This window comes from Nelumbo nucifera, chromosome 1, assembly GCF_055504915.1.
Source record: "Nelumbo nucifera cultivar China Antique chromosome 1, China Antique-T2T, whole genome shotgun sequence".
Taxonomy (NCBI): domain Eukaryota; kingdom Viridiplantae; phylum Streptophyta; class Magnoliopsida; order Proteales; family Nelumbonaceae; genus Nelumbo; species Nelumbo nucifera.
The window spans coordinates 212,677,530-212,704,411 of NC_142649.1; the positions used below are offsets into that span (position 1 = coordinate 212,677,530).

The 26,882-nt window shown below is 36.9% G+C and overlaps 1 protein-coding gene across 3 annotated transcripts in view; it reads right to left on the reverse strand.

Moving 5' to 3' along the window:
• GMI1 (gamma-irradiation and mitomycin c induced 1) overlaps window positions 1-26,882 on the reverse strand; it is a 107,688-nt gene that overhangs the window by 39,477 nt on the left and 41,329 nt on the right. For all 3 annotated transcript variants that reach the window (XM_010269291.3, XM_088896117.1, XM_088896118.1), the window contains 17 exons: window positions 24,876-24,923; window positions 19,363-19,498; window positions 11,718-11,779; window positions 11,395-11,523; window positions 7,726-7,816; window positions 7,573-7,607; window positions 6,357-6,432; window positions 6,046-6,225; window positions 5,711-5,866; window positions 5,376-5,397; window positions 5,162-5,276; window positions 4,954-5,070; window positions 4,547-4,867; window positions 4,328-4,443; window positions 1,583-1,760; window positions 1,381-1,489; window positions 1,169-1,263 (listed from right to left, as the gene is read on the reverse strand). In XM_010269291.3, the coding sequence (XP_010267593.1) occupies window positions 1,169-1,263; window positions 1,381-1,489; window positions 1,583-1,760; window positions 4,328-4,443; window positions 4,547-4,867; window positions 4,954-5,070; window positions 5,162-5,276; window positions 5,376-5,397; window positions 5,711-5,866; window positions 6,046-6,225; window positions 6,357-6,432; window positions 7,573-7,607; window positions 7,726-7,816; window positions 11,395-11,523; window positions 11,718-11,779; window positions 19,363-19,498; window positions 24,876-24,923 (1,986 nt within the window). The remainder of the gene's footprint in view (window positions 1-1,168; window positions 1,264-1,380; window positions 1,490-1,582; window positions 1,761-4,327; window positions 4,444-4,546; window positions 4,868-4,953; window positions 5,071-5,161; window positions 5,277-5,375; window positions 5,398-5,710; window positions 5,867-6,045; window positions 6,226-6,356; window positions 6,433-7,572; window positions 7,608-7,725; window positions 7,817-11,394; window positions 11,524-11,717; window positions 11,780-19,362; window positions 19,499-24,875; window positions 24,924-26,882) is intronic.

Below are 26,882 nucleotides of genomic sequence, written 5' to 3' on the forward strand. Positions count from 1 at the left end.
AGAGACTAAGACTACAAGTGATGAAGATCCTTGTGGTGCTACTCCTTGAATTGAAGCAATTGCTTGTGACCTTGATGGTAGAAGACAATTCAAATTCTCCAAGTCCCCATTACTTTGTACCACACTTTTATACTCTTTACATACTTTCATCCATTTAGTTAGTTACAATTGAGACTCAGACATTCCCTCCCTCTTAAACCCTATGTGGCTTACTATAGTAGACTACAAACTTGTGTCGATTCTAAAGAAGGCTTTCATGGACTTTGGCCAAAGTTGTCATGGACCTGCCAACTTGCATATTGGGCCTAGGTTCTATAAGAATGTTTTCGAGAAATTATTAATCCAAAAAAAAAGTTTGCATGGACTAAAAAGAGTCATGGTCCAGCTGCCTGCCACCAACTTCGCCAAGTGTGCATACATATCTTTCTTACAAGAGAATTACAAAAATACCCCACTAAATATGATTAGAAAGACCAAAGTACTCTTATTCATTAATTCTCTAAATACTACTGTAACAATTTATTTGAGGACTCAAAATTTATGTAGCAGACCAAAGTGGTTGGAATAAGGTTTTGTGGAGCTGAGTGCATTTGGGTTGTATACACAAGGTTCAAAGTATAAAAATGTATCGGTGCATATTGACCATACATATCAATTTTTTGACCTATCGGTACACTATTTGTTTTTCAAGAGTTTGGGCCCTTTTACATATGGAAATATTAATAGTGAAGCTAATATTATTATCAGTAAAATAACAAGCCTAAAAAAATAGAAAAAAGGGTATCGTACGCTAGAAAGTCTGGATACAACATTTTTGCATATCCAATGTATCGATACTTTCAACCATGTGTACATACATTCATATCAAATTGTATGCATTTATATACATGCACACATGCACAGAGACACATGCTGATATGCACAAATGAAACTAAGCACTTTATGGACAATGCACTACATTCAAGTAAATTTCCAAAAATGTTGATCAAATTAAAAGTCTTGTTTTTGTGGGAACCATGTCAACATGGTCAAAGGAAAACACCATAACCAAAAGCATGAAAATTATATCACAAGATAAGATTGTTTGAAAGACCAAAATAACTATATGCCATATGGATTCTGATAATCAAATTCAAGCCAACGAAAGAGGATTTTGATATAAGACTACCTCTAACAAAAGCTTCTCAAGCACATCTCCAGGAAGCAAATTTTTCTTCAAATTTGGGGACCAATCCTTCACATGACTTAAAGGTCCAGGAGTGACTGATAAATATAAATGAAGAACACAAAAACACCAAACAACAGGTAGTACTGTAGTAGTCAATAATATGTTGACAGACAGCCATGATTAAGGCAGAGGTCATAATGCAAGGATAATACCTTGACAAGGAATAGCAACAGACAATAACTCATCTTGAGAAGATATCACCAAAGTTGCTTTGTAATTGGGTCGAATCCAATCTAAGTCCCTAGTTTTGATCAGTATGTTCTGCACATTTGACATATTCAAATAAATTTTACAGCATATCAACTTAGTGACTTACAGAGCAATGGAATAAGGAAATGTACATGAAAATCATACCTTAACATCCATAGTCATTTTATCAGATGAAAGCCCCACAATCATTTTGTTCACATGGACAATCATATCTCTTTTCATCTCTAGTTTGACCATTAGTTCAGGAATACATGGGAATGGCATGCGATTATTGTATATGTCATAGCATGCAACAGAAACTGGTGGTAGACATGAACCAACCCTGTAAAGGTCAACAGTATCCATAAGGAATAGCTACCTAATGAGAAATTGCCAACCAAAATGATGGCAAGATTTTCACAAATACAATCTTTGCAATGCAATGACAGACAACAGTTATGAAGACTTAGAAACACTTGGTAATGTAAACCTACCAAGAAAACAAAATACAATAGAGAGAAACATTTCAGCCATGACTAAGAAACATGCTGAATCGACTTGCACCATAAAATTTGAAGCAACATGATAGCAGCTATTCATATGGGGTTGGCTACCTTAATCCAGTTTTGCCAATTCTGTTCAGTGTCAAATCCATTTTTACATTATGAGCTCTTGAACATTTCCACTACTTCAACCCATGTCCTTGGTCTGCCCCAATCTCTTCTAGCCCCTTTAACATATAACATATCACTCCTAACAGGTGTTATAGATGGCCTTTTCTTCACGTGACCAAACAATATTAGTCCACTTTCCCTCATTTTTATCACATATTGAAACCACTCCTAGGTTTCCTGGAGTTCATTTCTAACCCTGTCCTTTCTAGTTTCTTCCAACCCATCAATCTCAACATTTGCATTTCCGCCAAAGTCATTTTTTGGATATGTTGTTTCTTGACTGCCCAATACTCCACTCTATACAACATTACTGACCTTACCTTACAATTGTTTATAAAATTTTTCTTTAAGCCTAAGTGGTATTCGCCTAACATATAAGACTCTAGATACATCCCCTCTATTTTGCTAATCCTGCTTTAATTTTATGGGTGACATCCTCAATCATTCCCTATTTCCCTCATTATGGTTTTTTTTTTTTTTTGATAAATCTTGTTATGGATTATCAAACTATCTTATCAGAAAAGATTACATTGAATTTCACTTGGTCTCCAATCCTAAGTGTACCTGGATCTGAAATCCTATCCGTAAGGTATTTATCCACATACCTAATTTTGTAAGGTATTTATCCATATTATTAAATTTGCATTGCATATATTCTATTTTAGATCTAATTATTTGTAAGGTATTTATCCACATACCTAATTTTGCATTTAATCTTTTTGTTAGTACCACCAAGTAACACTATGTCACCAGAAAACAACAAGGATCATGAAATCGGTTCTTGAATATGTTTAGTCAATGCATGCATAGCCGGTGCAAATGCGGCTGGGTAGAAAAGAAGTCAAAACTGCTCACAAATTTCTTAAAGATTCAAAAAATCAAGTGAGGCAACCTCCAATGGCTTCACAAATGTCAAGTAACTGAACAATAGCAACCGACCTCCACACGAAATTCCTGATCAAGATTGCATCATCCCCCAACACCAAAACTATATCTCAAGAAAGAATCATAAGAAACCTCCAAACTACTTGATTTCTACATCAAAGCTTTTCTAAAATAAGGGAATATGCCTGGAGCCATGCCTCTAGGTGAGTCACCCCCAAAATACCCTGATCCACATGTCACAGCCACCAATACCACTGAAGTGTATGCCTCAGCTGCACGAGGCACCTCATGCATGTCTCCTAAAAAAAGAAAGAAAGGAAAGGAAAGGTAAGGAAAGCGAAGGGAAGGGAAGGGAAAGGAAAATAGAAAGAAAGAAATAGAAGAGAAGAGAAGAGCAGAATATTAAAGAAAAGAAAAGGGAAAGAGAGGGGAAGGGAAGGGAAGCACATCTTCTTAATACAAGACATCTTCCATCAAAAGAAAGAAGGAAATCCCCCTTCCTCTTCTTCTTCTTCCTCTACCTCATTCACATAGGGTGAAAAAAACTCTTGATCTAGCAATCTAGGGAGCTGAGAGATGATTGAATGAGAGAGAACTAGATCTTCCTTGAGATAGCAGTGAACGTACTGGCACTCCTATGGCTTTCTGAATATGAGGAATATTCTGAATCCGGGATGCTAAGAGAAATTGTATAGAAAGTCTCCCAAAATCTTTTATGTTCATGGGATCTGATTCACTTTTTATATAATTGCTCTTGGAAGTTTCTGGACTGTTTATTATTTTATCTCTATCTGCTCACTTTTAGAAAGTCACACAAAAAGTAAGTCTGAGAAAGTTGCTTGTTAGAGGTTTTTTAAGATAAGTTAAAAAAAAAAATCATTAAATAAGAAAAGAGATACAAAAGGTGCAGGTGACAAGGCATCACCCACAAATACATAGGAAAATACAACAATACCAAAAAGGAAAGATAAACGCAAATACAATTGCTCTTGCTTCAACTAACAAAGACTCAAGTCCAAAAATCAGAGCCAAACCCTCCTCACTTAGAATCATTATACTCTAGAAAAATCAGCATCCAATCCACCAGTCTTGAACCAATGTCACTTGTTAGAAGATGATGTGTCAGTGAGTTATGCCACATCATCTTAGTTTGTCATGGAGAGTTATGTAAGGAACATGATACTAGACAATGCACCATTCCCAGCCCCACATGCATCCCACAGTTGCCAAAGTCGGTCACATACTGCCCATGACCTTATTTTGCAACATCTATTTGTGCTTAGTTGATGGTGTTGTGCATGTCAATGATCTTATGCTAGGATATTCAAAATAATAAAAGAAAATGCCACACCTTACACAATATGACAACTTCTGTACATCACTTATGAGTCCCCAATTCCCGACTTCAGAAGATGGTTTGACAAGTAGACTTTTTTCATACACCTTAATACTAGAATCTGTACAGACCTAGCAATCCTCAAAGCAAGAAGAATATGGTAAGTGTAGAATCCAACATCCAGAAAGAATAGTCTAGTATTCACTTAAGAGCATAAAAAAAAAAAAAACTTACTGCAGAAAATGAAAACATATAAACGCCAGCTCTTTGAAAAAGCTCAGGAAATTTGCATCCAAGTGAAAAGATATATAAGCCATGAAAACCTTTACAAGATGAAGGTTTTACACGTTCTGCATAAATGTGGTCTCCACCACATTTAGTGTTGTCTTTAGAAAATTTAATTTCCATACACATCTCCAAATCACCCCTAAAAATGTGCTTTTGATCCAGAGCTTTTGGTGTGCTAGAAGAAATGAAACTTTCAGGCCTAATAACTGCTGTAATTTGTGGTGGAACTGCATGCCCAGCATGAACTGAAGCATTGAATGGTAGTGCCTAAAACAAGAGACAACATATTATTTGTTTTCAAGTAAAATGTAGTAATCCAAAAATATTATTTTCCAACAATGAAGTGGACTGACCCCATCAATTTCCAATTGTTGACACTGTTCAACATTAAGTACATCAATTACTGCTGGAGCCTTTTGACGTTGTTTCTCCAGTTGCAAATTCCATTCATCAATATCTATTGCTTGAAACTGTTACAAATGATTAGGTTTTAATGAAATACCCAATTTCCATCATACTAGTATGGAAATAGAAACTTAACAACATAAAGGACTATAGAACCTTTCCAGAATCGATCACACTAATGGGAAAAGATAAAGAACCACGAATGTCCAGAGTGGAATTTTCAGCATTTTTCAGAAGCAAACAGCCCCTCTCATCCGGGACACCAAGTGGCCTCAACAGAATAAAACACAGAAGCAAAGATAAAAAATTTAGAGCACCATATTCATTAGGTTAAAAACCTCTGAATTCACAAAAATAAGAAATAGCATACCTGCAAATAAGGCGAGCCTCCCCTATTGACAGAAAGCAGGATATGTAATAACAGCAAAACAAATAAATATTATCACAATGTTCCTTAAATCTGTAATTATCAGAAAATAACATGTACATGTACTACATTTTGCTCACTCTTTAAAATATTTATGAGAAAAGAGGCAATATTTATCCATAATCATGCATAATTTTACTTGTACAGAGGATATCAGTCAAAGCCCAAGATATAAATACAACATTATATTATAGGAGTGACTGAAAATAATACATATAGAGTAAGATAACAAATTTACAATTATCTGTCTATAGTCTATACTATTAGAAATTACTTACCACCCACATCTCCTTCTGATTCTTCGATCAAGATGTACTCTAGTGTTGCATAAATGTTGTTTTTATGACAGCCAACTGCTCCTTTAAGGATTTTAACTTTCTGGCCCGATCTCCAAATTGTCCCTTTCCGCCATATTGCTTTGTGAACCCTCAAAACTGTAGTCCAGATAAAACAAAAATTACGATAAAAACTGCCAAATATCAACTAAAAACAAGAGAAAAGATCAACATTGCCCTCACAAGATTAAGCCTTTTCATGTAAGAATACAAAATAAATAGATGAAAGAAATAAAAGTTGTAACAATTACAGCAACTGAAAATAAAATTCTACTTACCATCAGAAGAAATGGCAAGCCCCTTCTTGTTGCATGGGTTCAGAACATAAGTAGCCTCATCATCACCACAGTCTTCTTTATCATATCTGTCATGCATCTGCATGACCCAATCATGATACTCCTTTTCTAGTTGTGAAAGGCTCAAAAGTTTTCCACCTCTAGAAATTTCAATAAATGTCTCTGCAATTTTTACAATTAATCTTGAAATATTTGACTTCACACAGATTTTAAAATAAAAACAGAAGAATCTACAAGGCACTCAAATATATATGTGCATGTCTGTATATAGTCAACTAGTAATGCAGCATTACCATCCTCCTTCTCAGGATACTTTTGACCGAAATTCTTCAAGGCGGTAGTATATGGATGATGATGTGCTAGGTCAGTCTGCAGAATATAATACCATTGAACTGATCATATCAATAAATACTAGCAGCAATCAAGTAGTCCAAGAAAGTAATAAGAAGATTTCAAATTTGCATGTACTCCAAAAAACATATAAAAAACTGAGGATATTACAGAAAAAAAAAAAAAACACCAATACACCAAGAATGACATAAAGCCCAGTTTTTGCAACTAAAACCAACCAAAGCCCTCACAATGTAAGATACTGCTCGAGTCAACTCAGAAAGAGAAATATTAATTTTAAGTTTTGATTCTAAGCAGTTATTCCAATCTTTGAAAAAAATGAGGATATTATAGAACATTCCAGTGCAAGAACAGAAAAACATGGAATATTTCAGTAAAACCACAATACTGATGGAATGGACGTGATTCCACATAAAACAATCAAAATACTTTACAGGTATAAGAATACTGGTCAGAAGTATAAACCACCCCTTATAGGATACAGTAACATCCAAAATAATGTTTAAAACATAGATTCTACGAATAAAAAAGACACATTGCAAAAACCTTGCATCTAATGATATCACATAACAATCGATGCATTAGACAAGAACAAAAGGGGTGTATCAAAATATATAATGTTGAATCTGTAAAAACAATAGGTAATTTTGATTTTTTAAAATGAGTTTAGAATAAAAAGTCATTCCTTGAGTCCGAAAAGATACTTTAGGTTTCATTAGAACTCAATCTAACTGATTCTCATAACAATAGCCCACACTAGACAACCAGTGAAGTATAAACATGATAAAGTAATAGAAAGGAATCAGCAATCACGTCTTGTGCCATTGTAAGGAAACTCCCTGTGACAATTAAAGGGCATCCACTATAAATAGCAAAAAACATGAAAACATCCACCATTTATAGTTGCCTACAGTTACATGTTACTGAACAATAAGCCTAACTAAAATCCATAGCAATGGAAGATAGTTTTGCAGAAAAAAGAGAATGCCAATTAAAAGCATTAACCGGCAGAAACAAATAGAGTCGATTGAAAACAAAGAAAAAAGCAAGGGGAACTACAGAATCTAGCAATCCAAGTTCTCAGTAGAGAATGGGTATATTTTCATGAAATGTCATCTCAAAATGTGGTACTACTATAATCAAAAGATATCCCCTTACCTTAGAAGGTGTAGGACTGAAACCAGAATCAGTCTCTGCATCGAGAAAAAAGTTATTGAAAGCTTAGAATGAATGAACCAACTAAGTCTCCCAATTCCATATTAACAATAACAGATATTGGAGTAATTGAATAAGCTAAAGCAATTAATTTACCAACAAAGCATTTCACCCTCAAGCAACATCTCTTCAACAATTGGGCCCTGTATCCTTTTTTTTGCCTAGGTTCCATAAAAGGAAGTATTCCCTATAGTAAAACAGAAACACATTACTATGCCGACTTCCCGTTCCTGTCCCAAATACACTATCACACATACATGTACCTATGCACAGAGACAGTGCACCTGACATGAATTAAATATTCAAATAGTGAGTAAAAATATTGTAGTTCATGTAACTATGAGATAGCATACAGGAGTGGTGTATTTATAGATAAGGGTAATTTTGAGTAAACTATTCTTTTACTTATCTCAATTATCTTCTTCATTCTTCTTACACTTGTCCAGCAAGGGATTAAGGTTTACAAGTTGGAAGATAACTGATTGCCTTACCTGTAGCAGAATCATTATGGCTTGCAGATGTCATCACACCTGTACAATCACATACCTTAAACAGGGGAGTTCTCTCTACAAGTTCAGAGAAGATAATATTACAATTTCCACAGTAATTTTTCTATGATTTTTTTGTAGTAGTTCAGAAATTATTTTAGAATTTTCCCTGAAAATAGAAAACAGCTCAGTATGTATTGATGTTCCCTACATCTCTAAGGATGGTATCCAGATACACCCTATCCCAAAACTCCCACAGCTTTCCGCAGAATGAAGTTAACAGAGTTAAAACCATTTCTCCATTTCTGGAACACTAAGTACATGCCATTTATAAGCCAGGTACCATCATTTCAAACCATGTCAGGCGCGTAGCCAAGTCATTAGATGGGTATCCTTGCTCCCCCCCCCCCCTAACTTTTCAAAGGAAATGTTACTGGGTGGGGGCTGTTCTCCATTATCCCTCATTGCTTGCCCCCCTCCCCCAAGATAATATTCTGGCCCCACCACTGCTTATCGTAATCTATTTACAAAATGAAAATATTATAGATGTTTTTTAATGCGCAGAACAATGTCATTCTTCTTCTTTGCTTAGATTGCTTTGAATGGACACTTGATCTCCCAATTTTTTCATATAAAAACAGAGGCCCCATTTTTAAAGGAATGTTGAGAGATGGCACATCAAAGTTGATTTCCCTTGCACTCCTCTTTGCATGTTAATCCCTTCCCTTTTCTTGGTTTGCCTTGCTATCATCCTTTACACTAAATTTAGCTAAATGCATAAGTAAGACTGTAAAGTATTCATGTAGCAGTAAGAACTCCATGTTTTCTTTTTTATTTATTACCAAAAAAAAAAAAAACAGTGTTCACCATGTACATCCCTCCTTATTGTCCTTCTATCCTCTCTTGCCATTAATAGGGTTGGTAAATGTTAAGATGATTCTCTCCATTCTCCAAATCTCATTAACTTCAGGTTGGGGTTCTCATTTCCCCTTGTCAAGAATTGAGGATTGGGATTATCAGAAGGCCCCACTTAATGCACAACAATTCTGAATTTCAAAGTGGCTAGCTCATTCCAACTACCAACAATCAATTCCAAATTATGATCCAATGTCCTGTACATCCATTCCCATGCTGAGTTTTACTCCATTGTCAAAGTGGCTAGCTCACCGATCCTCCACCTTATTGGTGTTGAATTTCTGATTCTGACAATCATGGGTATTACTTTAGAGCCTGATTGTACAAGGAATATTTTTTCTTTATCCAAGTTTTAGTTTTACCTGTGTTCCAGTCAGAACCTTTCTCACTCAGAGGACATCTAAACTGGAAAATACAAGGGGTTTTTATTGTTCAGTCCACCCTAACAAATCTTAGTTCCACTGTACAGTTGGGGTGGGTGCCAGCTCCGAATTGATACCAATACATGGGCAGGTATTGGTGTTATAGGTGGGGATATTTGAAATTTTGAATTGTTGTAGGCCTGCAGTGGAATTTAGAATTCTGAGGTGGAGTGCAGTATAGTTTTTATAAAATTCAAAAATTGTTTTGATTTTCCCTGTAACAAGCTGTTGAGAAAACTATGGAGTGTTTACCTTCCCATTGGCTCCTTACCTGTTTTTCAACTAAAGCCCACCTACACTTGAGCAGGTTACCCAGATTAATGCATGTCTTCCTGTCCCTTCTCTATGCTGTCCTGTTTAGAGTTCTTGATCTTGAGTTTCTTGTCCCTGACTCCATTTTGAATTTAAGATAGCCCCTATCATTGTCCCCTCCGAGTACAGGAAGATGTGGGACCCCCAGGAAGTAGGGGTTTTACCAATTTGGCTTTTTCCCACCCTATGTATCTCTTGTTTGAAAGAGATAGCAAAGAATTATCTCACACAACTTCAATCCAGTTTTCTTCTGTATAATTTCCAAAAAAAAGGGGAGCCTAATGCACAAGATTCCCGCCAATGCGGGGTCTCAGGAGGGAGAGATGTACACAGACTTACCCCTGCAAAGAGGAGGTTTCCTATATTTGAACCAGTGACTTAAAAGGCACGCCTAGGCGCACAGGCGAGGCACCTAGGTCCCAGGTGCAGCACATTCAAAAGGCACAAGCCTGGTGTGCTTTGCTCTTCAGCCCAAGAACATGACTTTTGAAAATTTGTGCATTTTTTTCTGGTTATTATTGCTTAGCAGCTGGGTCGGGGGCTCTGCCTCCGTATTCGCTAATGATGCTCATTCACCCTAAAAAAGATATTTCTAAAAGACACTTAAAGTAATAAAACCATATTTATAGGGATTATGAATTGAAGACCCTGATATGGACTTGCTTGGACATTTTTCTGGTTTTTGAAGCTTAGCAACTGGGTCAAGGGCCGTATTTGCTAATGGTACTCATTCATCCTAATAAAAGATATTCTTAAAAGACATCTAAGGTAATAAAACCATATTTATAGGGATTAAGAATTTAAGACCCTGATATGGACTTGTTTGGGCTTCCCTAGAGGGGCTTGGTACAAAGGCAGCTCATAGAAAAGGGAATGCATAATGTTTACCATCACATTAGCTATTTTAAGTAATGCAAATGGGGAAACATAAAGTGATTAAGAGTTTATATGCTTGATTTTATTTTTATATTTTCATTCTAAATATGTTTTACATGTTATGTCTATGTATTTTAATTCGAGATAAAAGGTTTCTTTAAAACATTTATTTTAGAATTTAGGTTTGTATTTTTAATTAATATTGTGTTTAGTATTTTTAATATTCTGAATTTTTTGGCATTTTTTTTGAATTGTTTTAGCATTTTTGTGCCTTGCTTCAAAAGGGTGGTGCACACCTCAGCCATCGCGTGCAAAATGACCCTTGCGCTTTAAGCTTTTATAACACCAATTTGAACCCTGGTCACCAAGTTGCAATGGAGCAACTCAACAATTACGCCAAGGCCCACCCTCTATATAATTTCCAGAAATGTTTCTTTTTAACATCCATAGTCCTAAAGTCATAATATAATTATCAAGACTTCAAGCCAAGTAGGCATCTATTATAAAACAATATTACATTTCTCGATCCCAAGATAATAATCAACCATAGATTGATTAATTTCTAAAGCCTAACACATCTCACATGCTAACAAAAATTTTTGTACTAAGATAGTGGCCACAATATACAAGTTTCCAAAGCAGAGATCCCAATAAAAAATAAAAAGAAGTCTGTCTAGAGACCACAATTTACTCTACTTTCTAACAATCAACAAATATAAACCTCAGATGCAAGTATACAAAATCCAACTGACCCAACGAGCATCTGGAAGTAGACGGCCTAACCGACGAATTGATACACGACAAAAGTTGTCAAAGTTCTCCATTATTCTACATCCACTGGCATCAAGCTCTTCCAAAATCCTATCAAAGCTCTCTTTGCCCTATGCACCAATTTAAAAGGTTTTATGATGAGCAAATATTCACCAAACTAACAAGTAAACAAGAAGAAAGATAAAATTTACGCAATTCAACATCTATAAGCATTTAGCTTGTTAAAATGTTATTAGCACTCTTTAATACCTAATTCTGAAGGGAAAAATTATAAGACAAAACAACGATATTAGTGGTGAACTACCTCGATAATGGGAAAGTACACACACTTCAGGCGTGCATTAGCTTCTTGACAAAGCCTTGAACCTAACAAAATTCCGAGCATAAGAAATTTATAACAAAAGTAAAAAAGAAAAACAAAGCAAATTTTCTAGTGCTCATAAAGTTGTTAATTGCAAAAAAAAAAAAAAAAAAATCTTGTCGCTGGCAACCATGATAAGATATATTATCCAACAATAGAAACAGTGTGAAGTGTTATAAATCTTTGAAAATATTTACAAGTATTTCAAGATATGACAAAACAGGACTTGGAAATCAGACCAGTAATATTCTTGACTATTTTGTGATGAATCAAGGAAGAAAAGAAGAGAAAAACATATCTAAACAGAGAAGAAAAGAGGTTTTCGAAAGGTAAAATTGTGGGTTAGCACTATTGTTCCACTATGCTATTGTAGTCATAACCCATTAATTTGTAAAGCCGATTTTCTTGACCCACATTGAGAACTGGATGATCCACCAAAAACTTAAGACTCCTCTCGTTGTTCAGATGGTAAACCTCCAACCCAAGTGATATGTTCTCCACTTCTAAACAGAAATCACCATGGCCATAAATTCCTTCTCGAACATGGATTTTCTGTTCCTGTGGAGACAAAGTTTAATGAAATGGGACACCAGGTGGCCTTCCTGCACTAAGATGCCTTTATATGACATCTACTTCCACCACAAACTCCTCTCAAAAATCTGAAAGTGCCAAAACCAATGCTGATGTGAAAGTTTGTTTGAGCATAATGAAGGGCTGTTTTCCGAATCCAACCCCAACCATGCATATGAGTTCTTCTTGAGGAATTGTGTCAAGAGAGACACTAGAGTGCCATAGCCCTTAACAAATCAACGGTAGTTACCAGTTAATCCCAAGAAGCCTCCTCTCCCAGCAAACATGTATTTTCAACCAGTTCAACTTCTTCATGGGAATACTTTGGGCTGCCAATCTGATTGTCTTGCTCAGGTTGGCTTCGGGATGGTTCAGTGAAGTCTTCAAGATTGGCTCAACTAGCTGAATCAGTTAATTCAAACCATTAAACCATTCTTCATTAAGCCTTGCTAGACTGGCAACTGCTACCACCAATGTAGGTTAAATGGCCTTTACTTCAAGGCAGAAATCCTCACAAAATCCTTCAAGAAGCAGCCAACGAGGACTTTTTCCAAACCACCTATAGATTCATAGTTAACCTCTCAAACTCTACTTGATAGCCTCATACTCTTATATTGATCCAACTTGTTGCATCTTGGTCAATGCCTCATCTTAGTCTTCGAAGACAAAAGGCCTCAACTAGATGTAAAGAGTTTTAGTGAAGTTGCTCCAAGTTACCCAAGCATGTGAGCACTTGTACCAATGGAACTTGTACCAATGATGTGAGCACCATCTATGTGAATCAAGGCCACAACCAATCATTCATCGCTTAGTACATCCTAGAACTTGAAATACCTCTCTAAACTTAGATCCAAATGGGTCCACATTGATGAAGGTTGGAAAACCAATCTTGACTGTTCAACAAAAATTTCTGCCAGATCGTCACGCACTACCCTAACTATATCCTTCAAAACCACTCTCATTACCTCTGATTTAAGCAGTGATCTTCTCACACTTCAACATGACCACCATTAGAGAGCCTCTTTAATTTCACATAAATCTCCAATGAACTTGTCTAGACCTACCTCAGTCTAGTCAACTCGCTCCCCCATGGATGCCAATTTTCATATGGTTATCACGAATCGAGCTTTGATAACAGAATTGATTAGATACAACTCTCCTTAGGAGCCTCCTTGAGGTAGACTCTTCCTCTGGAAACACGCACACAAACAGAGAGAGAGAGAGGGAGAAATAAAGGTGTGTTCGGTTCAAGGGAAGATTCTGGTGATATGAGAAGGGGAAAATGTATGGAAATTTTTCACGTTCCAAGGTTTTGTTGCAAAAGGAAAAATAGTGGGAAAACAAACCCTAATAACAAATACTAATTAACTAATTAGGTAATTAGTGCATTTATTTTTTATATTATGCAATTAATTAATTACTAATTACTAATTACTAATTACTAATTACTAATTATTAATATTTTATTAATTAGTTAGCTTATATACTATTATTATTATTTACATTTTATTTTAATTATTATTTTATGTTAATTAAATTAATGATAATAAATTAATCATTTCATTAATTAGTTTTTTATTTATTACTTAATTAACAATATTTTCATGGTTTAGTATTTTATTAATTATTAATTAATTTTCAGAACTAATTAATTAATTGTTAACATTAATTAATATTTTAATTTTTATTAGTTTATATTTTATTATTCATGTTTAAGACTTACTTAGAAGTTTTAATATTTTATTCTGAAATACTAATTAATCATTAAATTACTATTAATTGATTAATATTTTTATCAGTTATTTATTTTAATTTATTTACTACGTATTTTTAATTAAATTATTTTATTAATACGTTATTAAATCATTAATAATTTATTGATGGGTCATATTGAAAGAATGGTAGGATCCATCTAATGGACGCCATAAAGGTTGCGGAATGGGTGGGGCGAATTTCAAAAATTTCCTACCTTCTCCCAACTGGGAATCATATTCCCTGAATCTAGAATACAATATTCAAGGATCTACTTGAACCCTAATCAAACCAGATCTGTACCAAAAGATAAATGGGAGGATTATACCTGATCCGGAGAAGCAGTATCTCCCAAAGTTGGTGTTCACGCCCAAAGAATGCTCCAAGATCTGTCCCTGCTGAAGATGACACAGCTGTGGATGGAACAGAACCTAGCAGGGTGCGTCCTACACACTGGATCCTTCACAAGAATCCCCTGGATGTACTAAACACTGAATTCTTTCAGTCTTTCTTGCAAAACTGATGTCAAGAACTAGTTTCTTGACTTTCTTTTCTGCAAAGATCAAATCTTGCAACAATGCAGATGGCGGCGGCAGGAGGAGATTTCCAGAAACGAAAAGGCTGAACTGTTTTCTTTTCTGGAGAGAATGAGATCTAATCTCAATTCGCAGGAACCTTTCTTGCTTACCAGAACCCCTTGGATCGAAATCTGATTTCTCTCCCTCTTGGTTCATTCGAAAATCTCCTCTTTTCTTCTTGATTAAGAAATCTCCTAATTAGGAGTTATCCCAATCCAAATCAGTATTTGGATAGGGGATATTCTTAATCCTTTTCCCAGATAGAGTTAGCTTACTCCTGATCTTATCAGGAGGTTACCAGATTCAAATCTGATTTGAATTTGGTCTCTAAGAGTGGATAAGGCTAAGAGCCCAATCCTTTTTGCTAACTTCAATCTCAAATTCGCCCCATTGATGGGTGATCATATCAGCCCACTTCGAAATGGGCTTTAGGCCCATTAAGTATTCAGTGTTTAATTAGTTTCCAATCTGCTGCCCAGTTGGGCTTCTTTGTATGGCGTGGGACCCAAGCATTGATCTACACACCAGCCACATGGGTTCGGCCCAGCCTTTAATAGAAGGCCCAGCCAAATTCACTGAAAATCTCAATGAACCCCTTGAGTCCATCGTATGAACCCTATGGGCCCAACACTTACATTAAGTGGTCCCTGGGCCAAGCCATCTTATAAAAACCCAGGGACTGTGGGCAGGTGCAAGATTAGCCCATCAGGTATTATCCTAAATGGTCTTACACTTAACCTCTCAGCCCTTAATGATCAAGCACTGCCCGACAAGAGAGGACCTCTCCCTCGGCTGCAAGGAACAGTGCCGCACTCTCCTCTCACATGGATCCCGGGAATTAAAACCATTTGCAAACATTTTGAAACCGTACATATATATGTAAATATATTAATTTTGCAAAAACAAAATTCCAACGATTGAAATCAACTGCCGGCAGTTTGGTTTCCATCAGAGAGAGTGCATTCCCGATCATTACCCTTTGTCCGACAAAGTGGCTGATTCTGTCACTATGACCACCCACTTAGATGAATTCTCAAACTGCCCCAACATACCCAGGTTTTGATCCCCACTAAGGATCTCACTGATTGGCATATCAAAGGCAGCCTGATCCAACACCTAGTGAAGTGTCATAATCGAGTCTAGGGGTCAGGTGTAACTTTCCAGTTTTGCCCATCTATCTCCAAGGTCCAGGGCAAGACTGGAAATCTGGTCCGGTTCAAGGATTCAAGTAATCCCATGCTGTATGTGCCTCGGGTCTTACCCTGATGGCTGAGACAGGCCATCCCAACACTTGGTGGCACACCAGTATCAGCCTTGGCAGGATAAATCTCCCCAGACTTATCCAACGGCTGTGAACATTTAAAACTAACATGAGTCTCTACAAATGTCCAGTTTTAGGGTTTTACACAGAATTAAACCAAACAACATGAATCAAACATGCACTTTATTTATTTCCACTAAATAACAAAAGTACATCAAAATGATTGAAGCTAAGGGCATACAAAACTGTCTAACACATATATCTAATATTAAGTTATTAACTCTTAGAAATACTTCCCCATCCATTCTCACTTATTTCCAACAAAAAATGGTGGGATTCCACATCCCAAGAATTGAGATCTATAATTCCACCTTTTTCCCATCCCGTCTCATGATGTACAACAAACCAAACATAGGAAGGGAAGAATATTCCAGAATATTTTCCCTTCCCATCCCACTAAAACTCTTGTATTCATTTGCATCACTTGGTGACCTATTTATACGTTCTTGATTACGTCACAAGCAAGTATTGGCCTACTTGCAAGGTCCCCGAGTGTACATGTGCTTAATGGGCCTATTTGCAAAGGTTTGCTTATGCATATAAGCAAACCCTTTAGATGTATAGGGGTATCCACAGGTTTTTAGCGGATGGATGGGGCAATTATCAAATAGAAACTTTGTATAACTTTGTAGTACTTTCATGCAGTAAGAAAGGCCATATCCTTGTCAATTGTCATCTAAGTTCAGTGCCTTGTTAAGGTGCTCAAAACAGCAAACTCTACAGCTGATTCCTTAGAAAAGGAAGCAGCCAATAGGAATAATCTATATTCGAGTCTTAAATGAGACATGGGTCCATCGAAACAAGGGCTTCTTCCACCTCCATTCTTCTTTTCTTGCATAAAAGATGGGCTCCATCTTTATTCCTTCTCTATTCAAATTTCAATTTAACACAATTAGTAAAAATCTAAATCTAACTTAACAAAAAAAAAAAGATATCTAAATCTTCTGCACAAAGTTGGAGGTTTACATGAACAGTACTATATTTCATCTTTCTTTTTTTTGAGGAAAGTTTAACCATATTTCATTATAGAAAGAAAAGGTACATGAGAAGATGTACATAGCAGGGGTAGAACCCCAAAGCTTACAGAGGAAGTAATCTATCACTATACAACTCTTCCAGAAACACACCCCATTTGGCTAATCCATCTGGCTGTGTGATTTAGCTCCCTAGGAATCCAAGTTAGTCTTGCATTTAGGCAGTTCAGGGAGCTCCTAGCCTCTGCCAAGTCAGTCTCTAAGGTCCTCCCCCACCCCTCTCCTTGTCTCTTAACCATTTTATGGTATTTGCTGCGTCCCTTGCAATTATATTTCATCATTCTCTTAGCCTTCTTTTTTAGATCTGGGCAAGGATTGATAAAAGTCTTCTGCATCACAGTAAATCTAAACTACTTTCAAAAACTAGTATAGGCATTCTGGGTTTGGGAAGCTATCCCTCTCGATATGCTTGTGCATATGTTCATTCAAAGCACAATTTGGTTTTGCATAGACAATTGGTGCAGCTTTCAAAACCTTTGTTCCTAAAACCAAATTTTTACAGGGTTTCCAATCAGGTTGGCAGGACCATCAGGAAATTATATTCTCCACAGAATGAATATGCTCCACGTTTACAAGATAACTCCTGAGCAGAGAGATTGATTACTTGTATTTTTGTTTCAGAATTAGAGATAACCCCAACTGTACTAGAAAAAAAGGGATGAGATCAACCTTAACTGAATCTGTTGAGACTGGTTGTGTTAGGGTATAATATGTTGGTCCCCAACAGAGGCTTTTCCGTGGTTTGTCATACTTGATAAAGTTTCCACACTACAACATCTAAATGATAAGTACCTACATCCAAAAACGTGTAGTACAAGGATAACAAAAAATCTGTGAATCACTTATTCTTTAGGTGGTCATTAGAAACTTTGCTTTTGGAATTTGTTAACTCTATTTTCAACAACCAATAATCAGCCCTTCATTCGATTCATGGTTTAAAATGTCCCTAAATTCCCTAATATTTCAACATATTTCCATTTCCATGGGTAGCGACATGAAATTTTACCGGAATCGACATTTCCCAATAAACACTACCAACACTATGTGGAGTACCACAAATAGTTTCCACAACATATTTTCATTTCCACTTTCATGGGTAGTGACATGAAATTTTACTGGAATCAACTTATTTCCCAGTGAACACTACCAGTACTATGTGGAGTCCAAGAGATTGTATTATAACATAAGTTGGTAAAATATTCTAAATATGTTAAGTAACAATTTTATTGTCCGCCTAACTTACATGATTACCACTTTGAGCTAGCTCAATATTCATTTCAAACATGAAGTTAAATATTAGTTTTTTGTTTGTGTAATAGATTATTTGGTTGATCTATTACAATCATTTACATTTTCTATGAGTTAAAATTTTGCTTTAACTCATTTTATCATGAAGCTCTGAATCTTAAAGTTTACAGGGCAACTTCAGAACGTATTCTTTTGTCTATAACCTTAGTTTCTTAGCTTTGTTTAATGATTTGCAACAAGATAATAATTTAAAAGGGTGTGCCTATGCTTCTTTTATCATTTCATAAAATATCTTTCTATTATTTGCATATTTTAAAATGTTTCCACCATGCCTATAATTTTTACAATATTTCCATATCATATTTCCGACATGTTTCTTATATTTGGATGACCGACATTGACATTTTAAACCTTGATTCGATTAGATATGTGATTTCCTCTTGACCACCCTTGTTCTTGTCTTCAGATCTAATTTGATCTGGACAATAGTTCCTTCAAATATTTTTTCAAGAATTTGGAATGAAAATAACCACAAAAGTTCTGAAGAAGTCCTTTTCTCAGTTGTATCCTGACGCTAGTAGATTATTCATCAGGGACCATTGCCTAGATCTCAACAATTTAGAAAGGATTTTGTTTTCAACTAAAGCAATTTTAGGCATAGTGAAGGGATACTGTAAAGCACCTTTTTCCTTTGTATTTCTTTTTCTTTTGGTTGGTGTTTGCCTTGGTGTTTCTTTTGTTCATGCCCTTAACCAAGTAAAAAATAGACCTACCATTTCTTCCCCCACCATTCATCATTACTCATGGCTTTATATTCATGTAAATAAAACATTTCAGTAAATTTTGTAATTTTATCAAGAGTAAGTGTTTCAGTCATCTAGAATGACTAGTTTTAACATATAACCAAAGTATGACAATGATAGAAATCAGTCAAATATATGTCATCCAACATTTTTGGCTTCCTGTGATTTACCAAACCATGATACTACCTGAGCTCATGAGAAGATATAGCCAAATAAAAACACTACCTATCAAAAAAAAAAAAATAATCATAAACATCAATAAAAATGAAAAGCACTGCTCACCAGGACTTTTCTTTGCAGAGGTGAATTGATTCATGGAAAAATGAAGTTGTATAACAAACTCAGGGCCATTGCAGGAATGCAAATTTGTAGTTGCAACCTCCCCACCCTCTACTTCAGTTAGATCAACATCATTGACCTACAAAGCACATATCTGTTCATCACCAACTTTTTTTTAATCAGCAACAGGTAATAATAGTGTGAAAAATGTACAAAGCATTTACACCATGGTACAAGATATTTCTATATTTTCCTTGGAAAAGAGCCAGACCACTTCTGCTCAATCCTCCACTCCAAGAATCAAAAATGAACCCAACACAAGTTTTGCTTTAACTTGAAGAATAGCATTCCCAAAGGGACTGTCACTTTACTCCCTCTCGAGCAAAAGACCTTGCAGATCAGCGTATGCAACATTCTTCTGCTTCCCTGATTTGAAGATTTAGGTGCCACAAACGTTCCAACTGTCGACTCAGCAGACCACTAAAATTACCTATATAGTCCATGCAACACCATGCAATTCTTCTCTTATTAGGTTCCCCCATCTATTGGCCCAGAAAATGTCATTGCAATCTCCACCGTGGTCTTTAAATGCACCACCTATACCTCATTCACCTATATTTCCAAGATTACATCCATCAAAGTTCAGTCTTTATCCCGTGTTGTGATAGGGGTATTCATGCAATATAGTTTCCATCCATCCTTGGAGAAGATGATGCCACCACTGAACATTCTATTAAGATATCACTCCCAAATCTTTATCCTATTAATGGCCCCTATGTACCACCCCAATTAATGCCTATGGTAAGATTTTGCTTGAAAATATTGTGAGGATTTATCATTCCCAAATTATCCATAATACTGTTTTTCCTTGTGCACCTCAACACTATTTTTACCGATTCTTTCTTGGAAAAAATGAAGGGTCAAATATATGCTATAGTCAGTAACACCTAGAACCAAATAGATCAGAAAAATGTTCCCAAATATTGTGGTTTAAAAAATAACAGAATTTTGGTAAGAGAAAGGAAGGTTCAGAGCTTGCCCTCCACAATAACTGCTTATATCCTCTTCATCCATATCATTGTTTCCACTCTACTGTCGCCTTGGACATTTGACTCTTAATCAACAACTGACAAAGCTCAACTATATGGTCCTCATGCCTGAAATGAGGGCAAAATCTAACCTCATGGAAATCTCTACAATAACAAAGTCGTAGTGGAAAACTTCTGGCCCTATCACAACCAAGACCTGTCTCACTTCATCCTCCAACATAAACACACCACAGCCACCAGGACCACTAGGATTAACTCTTCCACTACCCCAAAAACCACTAAGGCAAATAGGTCAACTATCATGGTAGAATGTGACTGTCATTCTTGCTCTCTGTAGATGAGAGAAAACATCCTCAATATCAGGTAACTTTGTGTAAGGCGGTGGTGTGAATGATCTAAGCTCAAAAGTTGAGAAGATGGAAACTAGGGAAATTAGGGTTTCAAAGACAAAGGTGCTAAAAGTCCCCCCTGAAGGGAATGGAAACTAAGTCTCAGCTTGGGAAGATGTTAGGCAACGGGGAACACAAAGGTGTTAGAAGTCCCCCTTGAAGGGAAGGACCCCCCTATTTATAGGTAGGGGAACTATGCACGCGTGCATGGAAGGAATGATTCCTGAACATTCCGAAGTTGGTTATTGCTCAGATCCCTAGGATCATACGACAAAGACAACATAGAGTGGGGACCAATGACCAAACTATACAGGCCATCATTGCTACCAAACTATACAGGCCATCATCTCGTGTCTGTAAGCTCTATGCAAAAGAATATAGGTGATGTGCCGCAGTCAATACCTAGGTTCTTATCCACATTCCATTGTAATTGTATTCAGCCTATGAACTGTGGTTCACAATGCTACGGTAGCGATATACAAGTCTGTCCTCTTACACTTTGAACTACCCAAAATCTAAGAACCAGCAAACTGATCAGATCCACTCCACATCTATTGGTCCTTTTGGGAAGGAAATGGTGAGTGTCCCACATGAGGTATATGAGAAGTTTCTTCAAATATCCTCTCAACAAAACACAACTACTCTTGCCCATTTAGGTATGGCTTGCTTGGCTTCCAAACCCTCACATTGGATCATTGACTTTGGAGCCTCGGATCATATGTCTAGGACTCCATATATAGCTTACTTCATTTCTTCATTTTCTACTTCTCAAACAGTTACCCTTGCTAATGGTTCTACCTCTCCCCTCTCCAGTGGCACAACAAACATGGCCATCCATCACTCAAGGATCTAAAGTTGTTGGTTTCGTCTCTAACTCGTCTTCCATCGTTGGATTGTGAGTCGTGTCAATTTGGGAAACACCATAGAGTCACTTTTAGTTCTAAAGTTGATAGTCGTGTTCTGAATCCTTTTTCTTTAGTCTATTCAAATGTTTGGAGTCCAAACAAAGTACTGTCATATAATGGTTTCAAGTATTTTATAATTTTTGTTGATGAATTTTCAAGGATGGCATGGCTCTATCTTATGAAAAATTGAAGTCAATTGTTCTCTATTTTTCAAAAAATTTTATGCTGAAATACATACCCAATTTGGAGTTCATATTAAAATTCTTCGCTCAAATAATGTAAAAGAGTACACCTCAACACCATTTCAGCAATACTTAGAGCACCATGGGATAATTCATCAAACTTCTTATTCTTATACCCCACAACAAAATGGTGTGGTTGAACGGAAAAACCGACACTTGAAACTGTTCGGTCCATTATGCTTGATATGAATGTCCCAAAGCGTTTTTGGAGTGATGCTGTCCAAATATCATGTTTCTGCATCAACCAGATGCTCATATCCATCCTTGGAAGTCGATCCCCTTTTCCAGTCATGTTCCCTACTCTTTCTTCGTTACCTCTTACCCCTAGAGTCTTTGATTGTGTTTGTTTTGTTCAGAATTTTGGGCCTGATTTAGACAAGTTAGATGTTCATGCTACCAAATGCATCTTCCTTGGATACTCCAGAACCCAAAAAGGGTACAAGTGTTATAACCCTAGCTCTCATCAAAGCTGAGTGCTCTGATGTCACTTTCTTTGAGTCTGTTCCATTCTTCTCGAGTACAAATGTCCCTCCTCCTGCTCCTATGGTTCCACTTCCAATTCCATTTGGACCCCCTTCCTATGGTTCCTGTTCTATCTCCGTCACCGCCTTCCCTAGTGCAAGTTAATACTGAGAAGCCACCAATCACCTAAGTGTATACTCATAGAAGAGCATCGGCCCCTCCTCGAGTTCAACCCTCATTGACGGATCCTATGGTTGCACCTCCTTCTGACTTTGATCTTCCTATTGTATTGCAGAAAGGTAAACGTAGTTGTACATCTCATCCTATTTCTCATTATGTTTTTGTTGCTCACCTTTCCACTTCCCATCGCCATTTTATATCTTTGCTATCCTCTGTTTCCACTCCTAAGACTATCCAAGAAGCTCTTACTTCTCCAGGGTGGCGACAAGCAATGGAAGAGGAATTGTCTGCTTTGCAACACAATCACGCATGGGAGCTTACCACTCTCCCCCTTGGTAAGCATGTTGTTGGATGTAAGTGGGTCTACACAGTGAAGTATCTCCCAGATGATAGTGTGGAACGATTAAAGGCCAGGTTAGTGGCCAAAGGCTATTCTCAGTTAGGGGATGAACCCTTGTTTTTGTTATAGGAATAAAATGTACTGACTAGATAAAATTTAAAGTTCTTCCTTACTTATTGGTTCAGGTTTTGAAGTCTTTGAGGGTTCAATACAGCATTTAGCAATGTTTGTGTTGATTAAACCCTAATAAATAAGAAAACAATAAAAAGAATTTAGTATATAAACACACAAAATGATTATTTTAGTTAAAATAATGTCTATTTTATAATTGTAATCTCAAAAAAGTATTTTATAGTAGGAAGTAAAAAACTGCTTGGCAATTAGGTGAGACAAGCCTCAAAGGGCGCCTTGTCGCCTAGGCGTCGCCTTGACAACTATGATCTTTCGTAATCCAACACATAAAATATAAATACAAAGTGGGTCAGCTGGGAGAAGTGACTTTTTCTCTCATTGACCGAACCCTTTCTTCGCTTTCTTTTCTTCTTACATATTTCAGACCTAGAACTGAACTAGGGTTAATCTATCTATGGTCATACTATTTTTATTAATAGAGATGGTGGTTTGACAACCATTTTATCAATGTTTTTGTAGAGAGACTGGACCGAATGGGCCCTAATATTTCTTTTATGTTTAAGTAATGTTATATCTGTTTCATGTGTTAATGGGCATGTTAACCACTTTTTAAGTTCTTTTAAGTTACTGCTTTGTTGGCCGCCCACTTAAAGGGCAGACTTGTAATTAGCATGGTTGATTAAGTTTAATAAAAGATTAGTGAAGGGAGAGAAAGAGAACCACTGAATTCTCTTCTTCTTTCTCTTCTTCTCCATCTTCTTCCTCTATTCTGCTGTAACCTTTATTTCTCTCACTTTTTCTTATTTCTTTTCAGTTTTATATTAGAGTTGAAGGACAGACTCACATCTAAAGTAGTATGGCTAAAATATCCAAATTAAAACAATACTTAGCTGCTGAGTTTGAGATCACAGATCATGATGAACTCATATATTTCTTGAGGATAGAAGTCACTACACCCAGAAATTCAGAGGAATTATGTCCTTGATTTATTAAAGGAGATAGACAAGCTGGGTGCTAAACCAGCTGATACTTTGTTAATTGAAGAGTACTCCTGGTAAAGGGTTGCTGTATACTTCTCATGATTACTTAAAAGTTGAAGCCTATACTAATGTTGATTGGGCTGGGCCAGTTGATAACAAGAACTCTACTAGGTATTACACATTGTTGAAGGTAATATTGCTTCTTGGAGGAGCAAGAAATAGTCTGTTATGGCAAGTCTCCATCCCTCCCCTGCATGCCATACCCAGCACCACTCCAATTAAAACAGCACCTAGGAGTCAATTCCCCAGATTGTCCTTCCTGATTCCTGTTGACAGCACATCTGGCTTTGTCCAAGTCCCCCCTACCTTCTGTTCAAACTCCATGTCTACTTACTAAACCCTGCTATTCCCAATATCTCATCTGGTCTTACAGTAAACCTATTTAGGTTCACAAGCCATTTTAGATCCACGTCATAATAGTTCATTTGGGAAAATACCTTATCTGAAGCCACATCATAATACAAGAGAGCTACCAATAGATACTTGACTAAAATACACATTTGACATAGTTTAACAGTTGGAGGGAAAAGATTTTACATACAAAATATTATTGTTCTCCCATATTCAAACGAGTACAGATCAGCTGACCATAATACATTGCTGGCCACATTCACCCAGTCATACATTGGAAACATCTCTCGTACTTTATATCACCAATATTCCCAATGTGTAGCTGGATGAATGTGGCTAGCAATGTGTTGTGATAAGCAGAACCAAACTCTATTCAGACACCTATTAAGAAATTCAGGATAAGGTTAACAGAACAAATTAACAAACCTGAAACTGCATTGGCATTTTAGTCTTCCCTGTGGATACTTCATCATACTGTAAGAATCAAAACGAATATCACAATATAGAAGACATTGGACCACTCAGATTCTACAACAAGAACAATATCAGAAGAAAAACAAAAGGAAAATTCCACAAGATTCTTAGACCAGAAAAAGAATAGAGAAAGAAGTGCAGTATCAAATCTTGTTTACCTACAATGCTACAACCAGACAACCCCTTCATCCAAAAGTTTTTTGCTTCTAGATGAAGGTTATGGTAGCCAACCAAGGCGAGTGATGGCTTACATTCATTACAGCTGTGAGATCATCTATGACCATCATTGTTGCACTAACTAACAGTGAAGTTAAGATTCTCATTAGCACAAGCACTTTCTTATACATACATTGACTTCTTTTTCCTGAGGGAGAGGTGTTTCATATCTTTTAAGGGTGTTTGGTTGTGTATGTTTTGTCCATATTCTTGGTCCTCACCGCTTAAAGCTGGATCCTAAGGCGAAGAAGTGTCTTTCTTGGGTATGCAGGAAATCAAAAAGGGGTGTTGTTGTTATGATCCAGTATCTGAGAGTCGGTATGTCACTATGGAAGTCACCTTCTTTGAGTCCACATCTTTTTTCTTGAGGAATTCTTCTCAAGAAGAGTGTTTTGGAGAAGGAAGTAGACAATTCATTCCACTTCCAGTCCCAGCTCCTTTGTCCACTCCAGTGTCTGACACACCTACTCCACCCACTTTGCCATCTCCACTGCATCCTGTTTCCTAGTGTTTTACAAGGCAATGCCTACGAACAACACAGTGAGGTTGATTCCACAACAAAAGAAACCACGTGACTCCCTATTGGCCCTTTGGAGATTTCAGATTCAGTTGACATAAACCCAGGTATGCCTCTTGTTTCCTCTGATGGTTTATCTCCTATTGATATTACCGCCCCTGCTGCTAACACCGTTGTAGATGACCTAGACCTCCCTATTGTTAGACAGTTTTGTATGCCCTTAGCTTCAATCATTTTGATGTACTTTTGTTATTTAGTGGAAATAAATAAAGTGCATGTTTGATTCATGTTGTTTGGTTTAATTCTGTGTAAAACCCTAAAACTGGACATTTGTAGAGACTCATGTTAGTTTTAAATGTTCACAGCCGTTGGATAAGTCTGGGGAGATTTATCCTGCCAAGGCTGATACTGGTGTGCCACCAAGTGTTGGGATGGCCTGTCTCAGCCATCAGGGTAAGACCCGAGGCACATACAGCATGGGATTACTTGAATCCTTGAACCGGACCAGATTTCCAGTCTTGCCCTGGACCTTAGAGATAGATGGGCAAAACTGGAAAGTTACACCTGACCCCTAGACTCGATTATGACACTTCACTAGGTGTTGGATCAGGCTGCCTTTGATATGCCAATCAGTGAGATCCTTAGTGGGGATCAAAACCTGGGTATGTTGGGGCAGTTTGAGAATTCATCTGAGTGGGTGGTCATAGTGACAGAATCAGCCACTTTGTCGGACAAAGGGTAATGATCGGGAATGCACTCTCTCTGATGGAAACCAAACTGCCGGCAGTTGATTTCAATCGTTGGAATTTTGTTTTTGCAAAATTAATATATTTACAAATATATGTACGGTTTCAAAATGTTTGCAAATGGTTTTAATTCCCGGGATCCATGTGAGAGGAGAGTGCGGCACTGTTCCTTGCAGCCGAGGGAGAGGTCCTCTCTTGTCGGGCAGTGCTTGATCATTAAGGGCTGAGAGGTTAAGTGTAAGACCATTTAGGATAATACCTGATGGGCTAATCTTGCACCTGCCCACAGTCCCTGGGTTTTTATAAGATGGCTTGGCCCAGGGACCACTTAATGTAAGTGTTGGGCCCATAGGGTTCATACGATGGACTCAAGGGGTTCATTGAGTTTTTCAGTGAATTTGGCTGGGCCTTCTATTAAAGGCTGGGCCGAACCCATGTGGCTGGTGTGTAGATCAATGCTTGGGTCCCACGCCATACAAA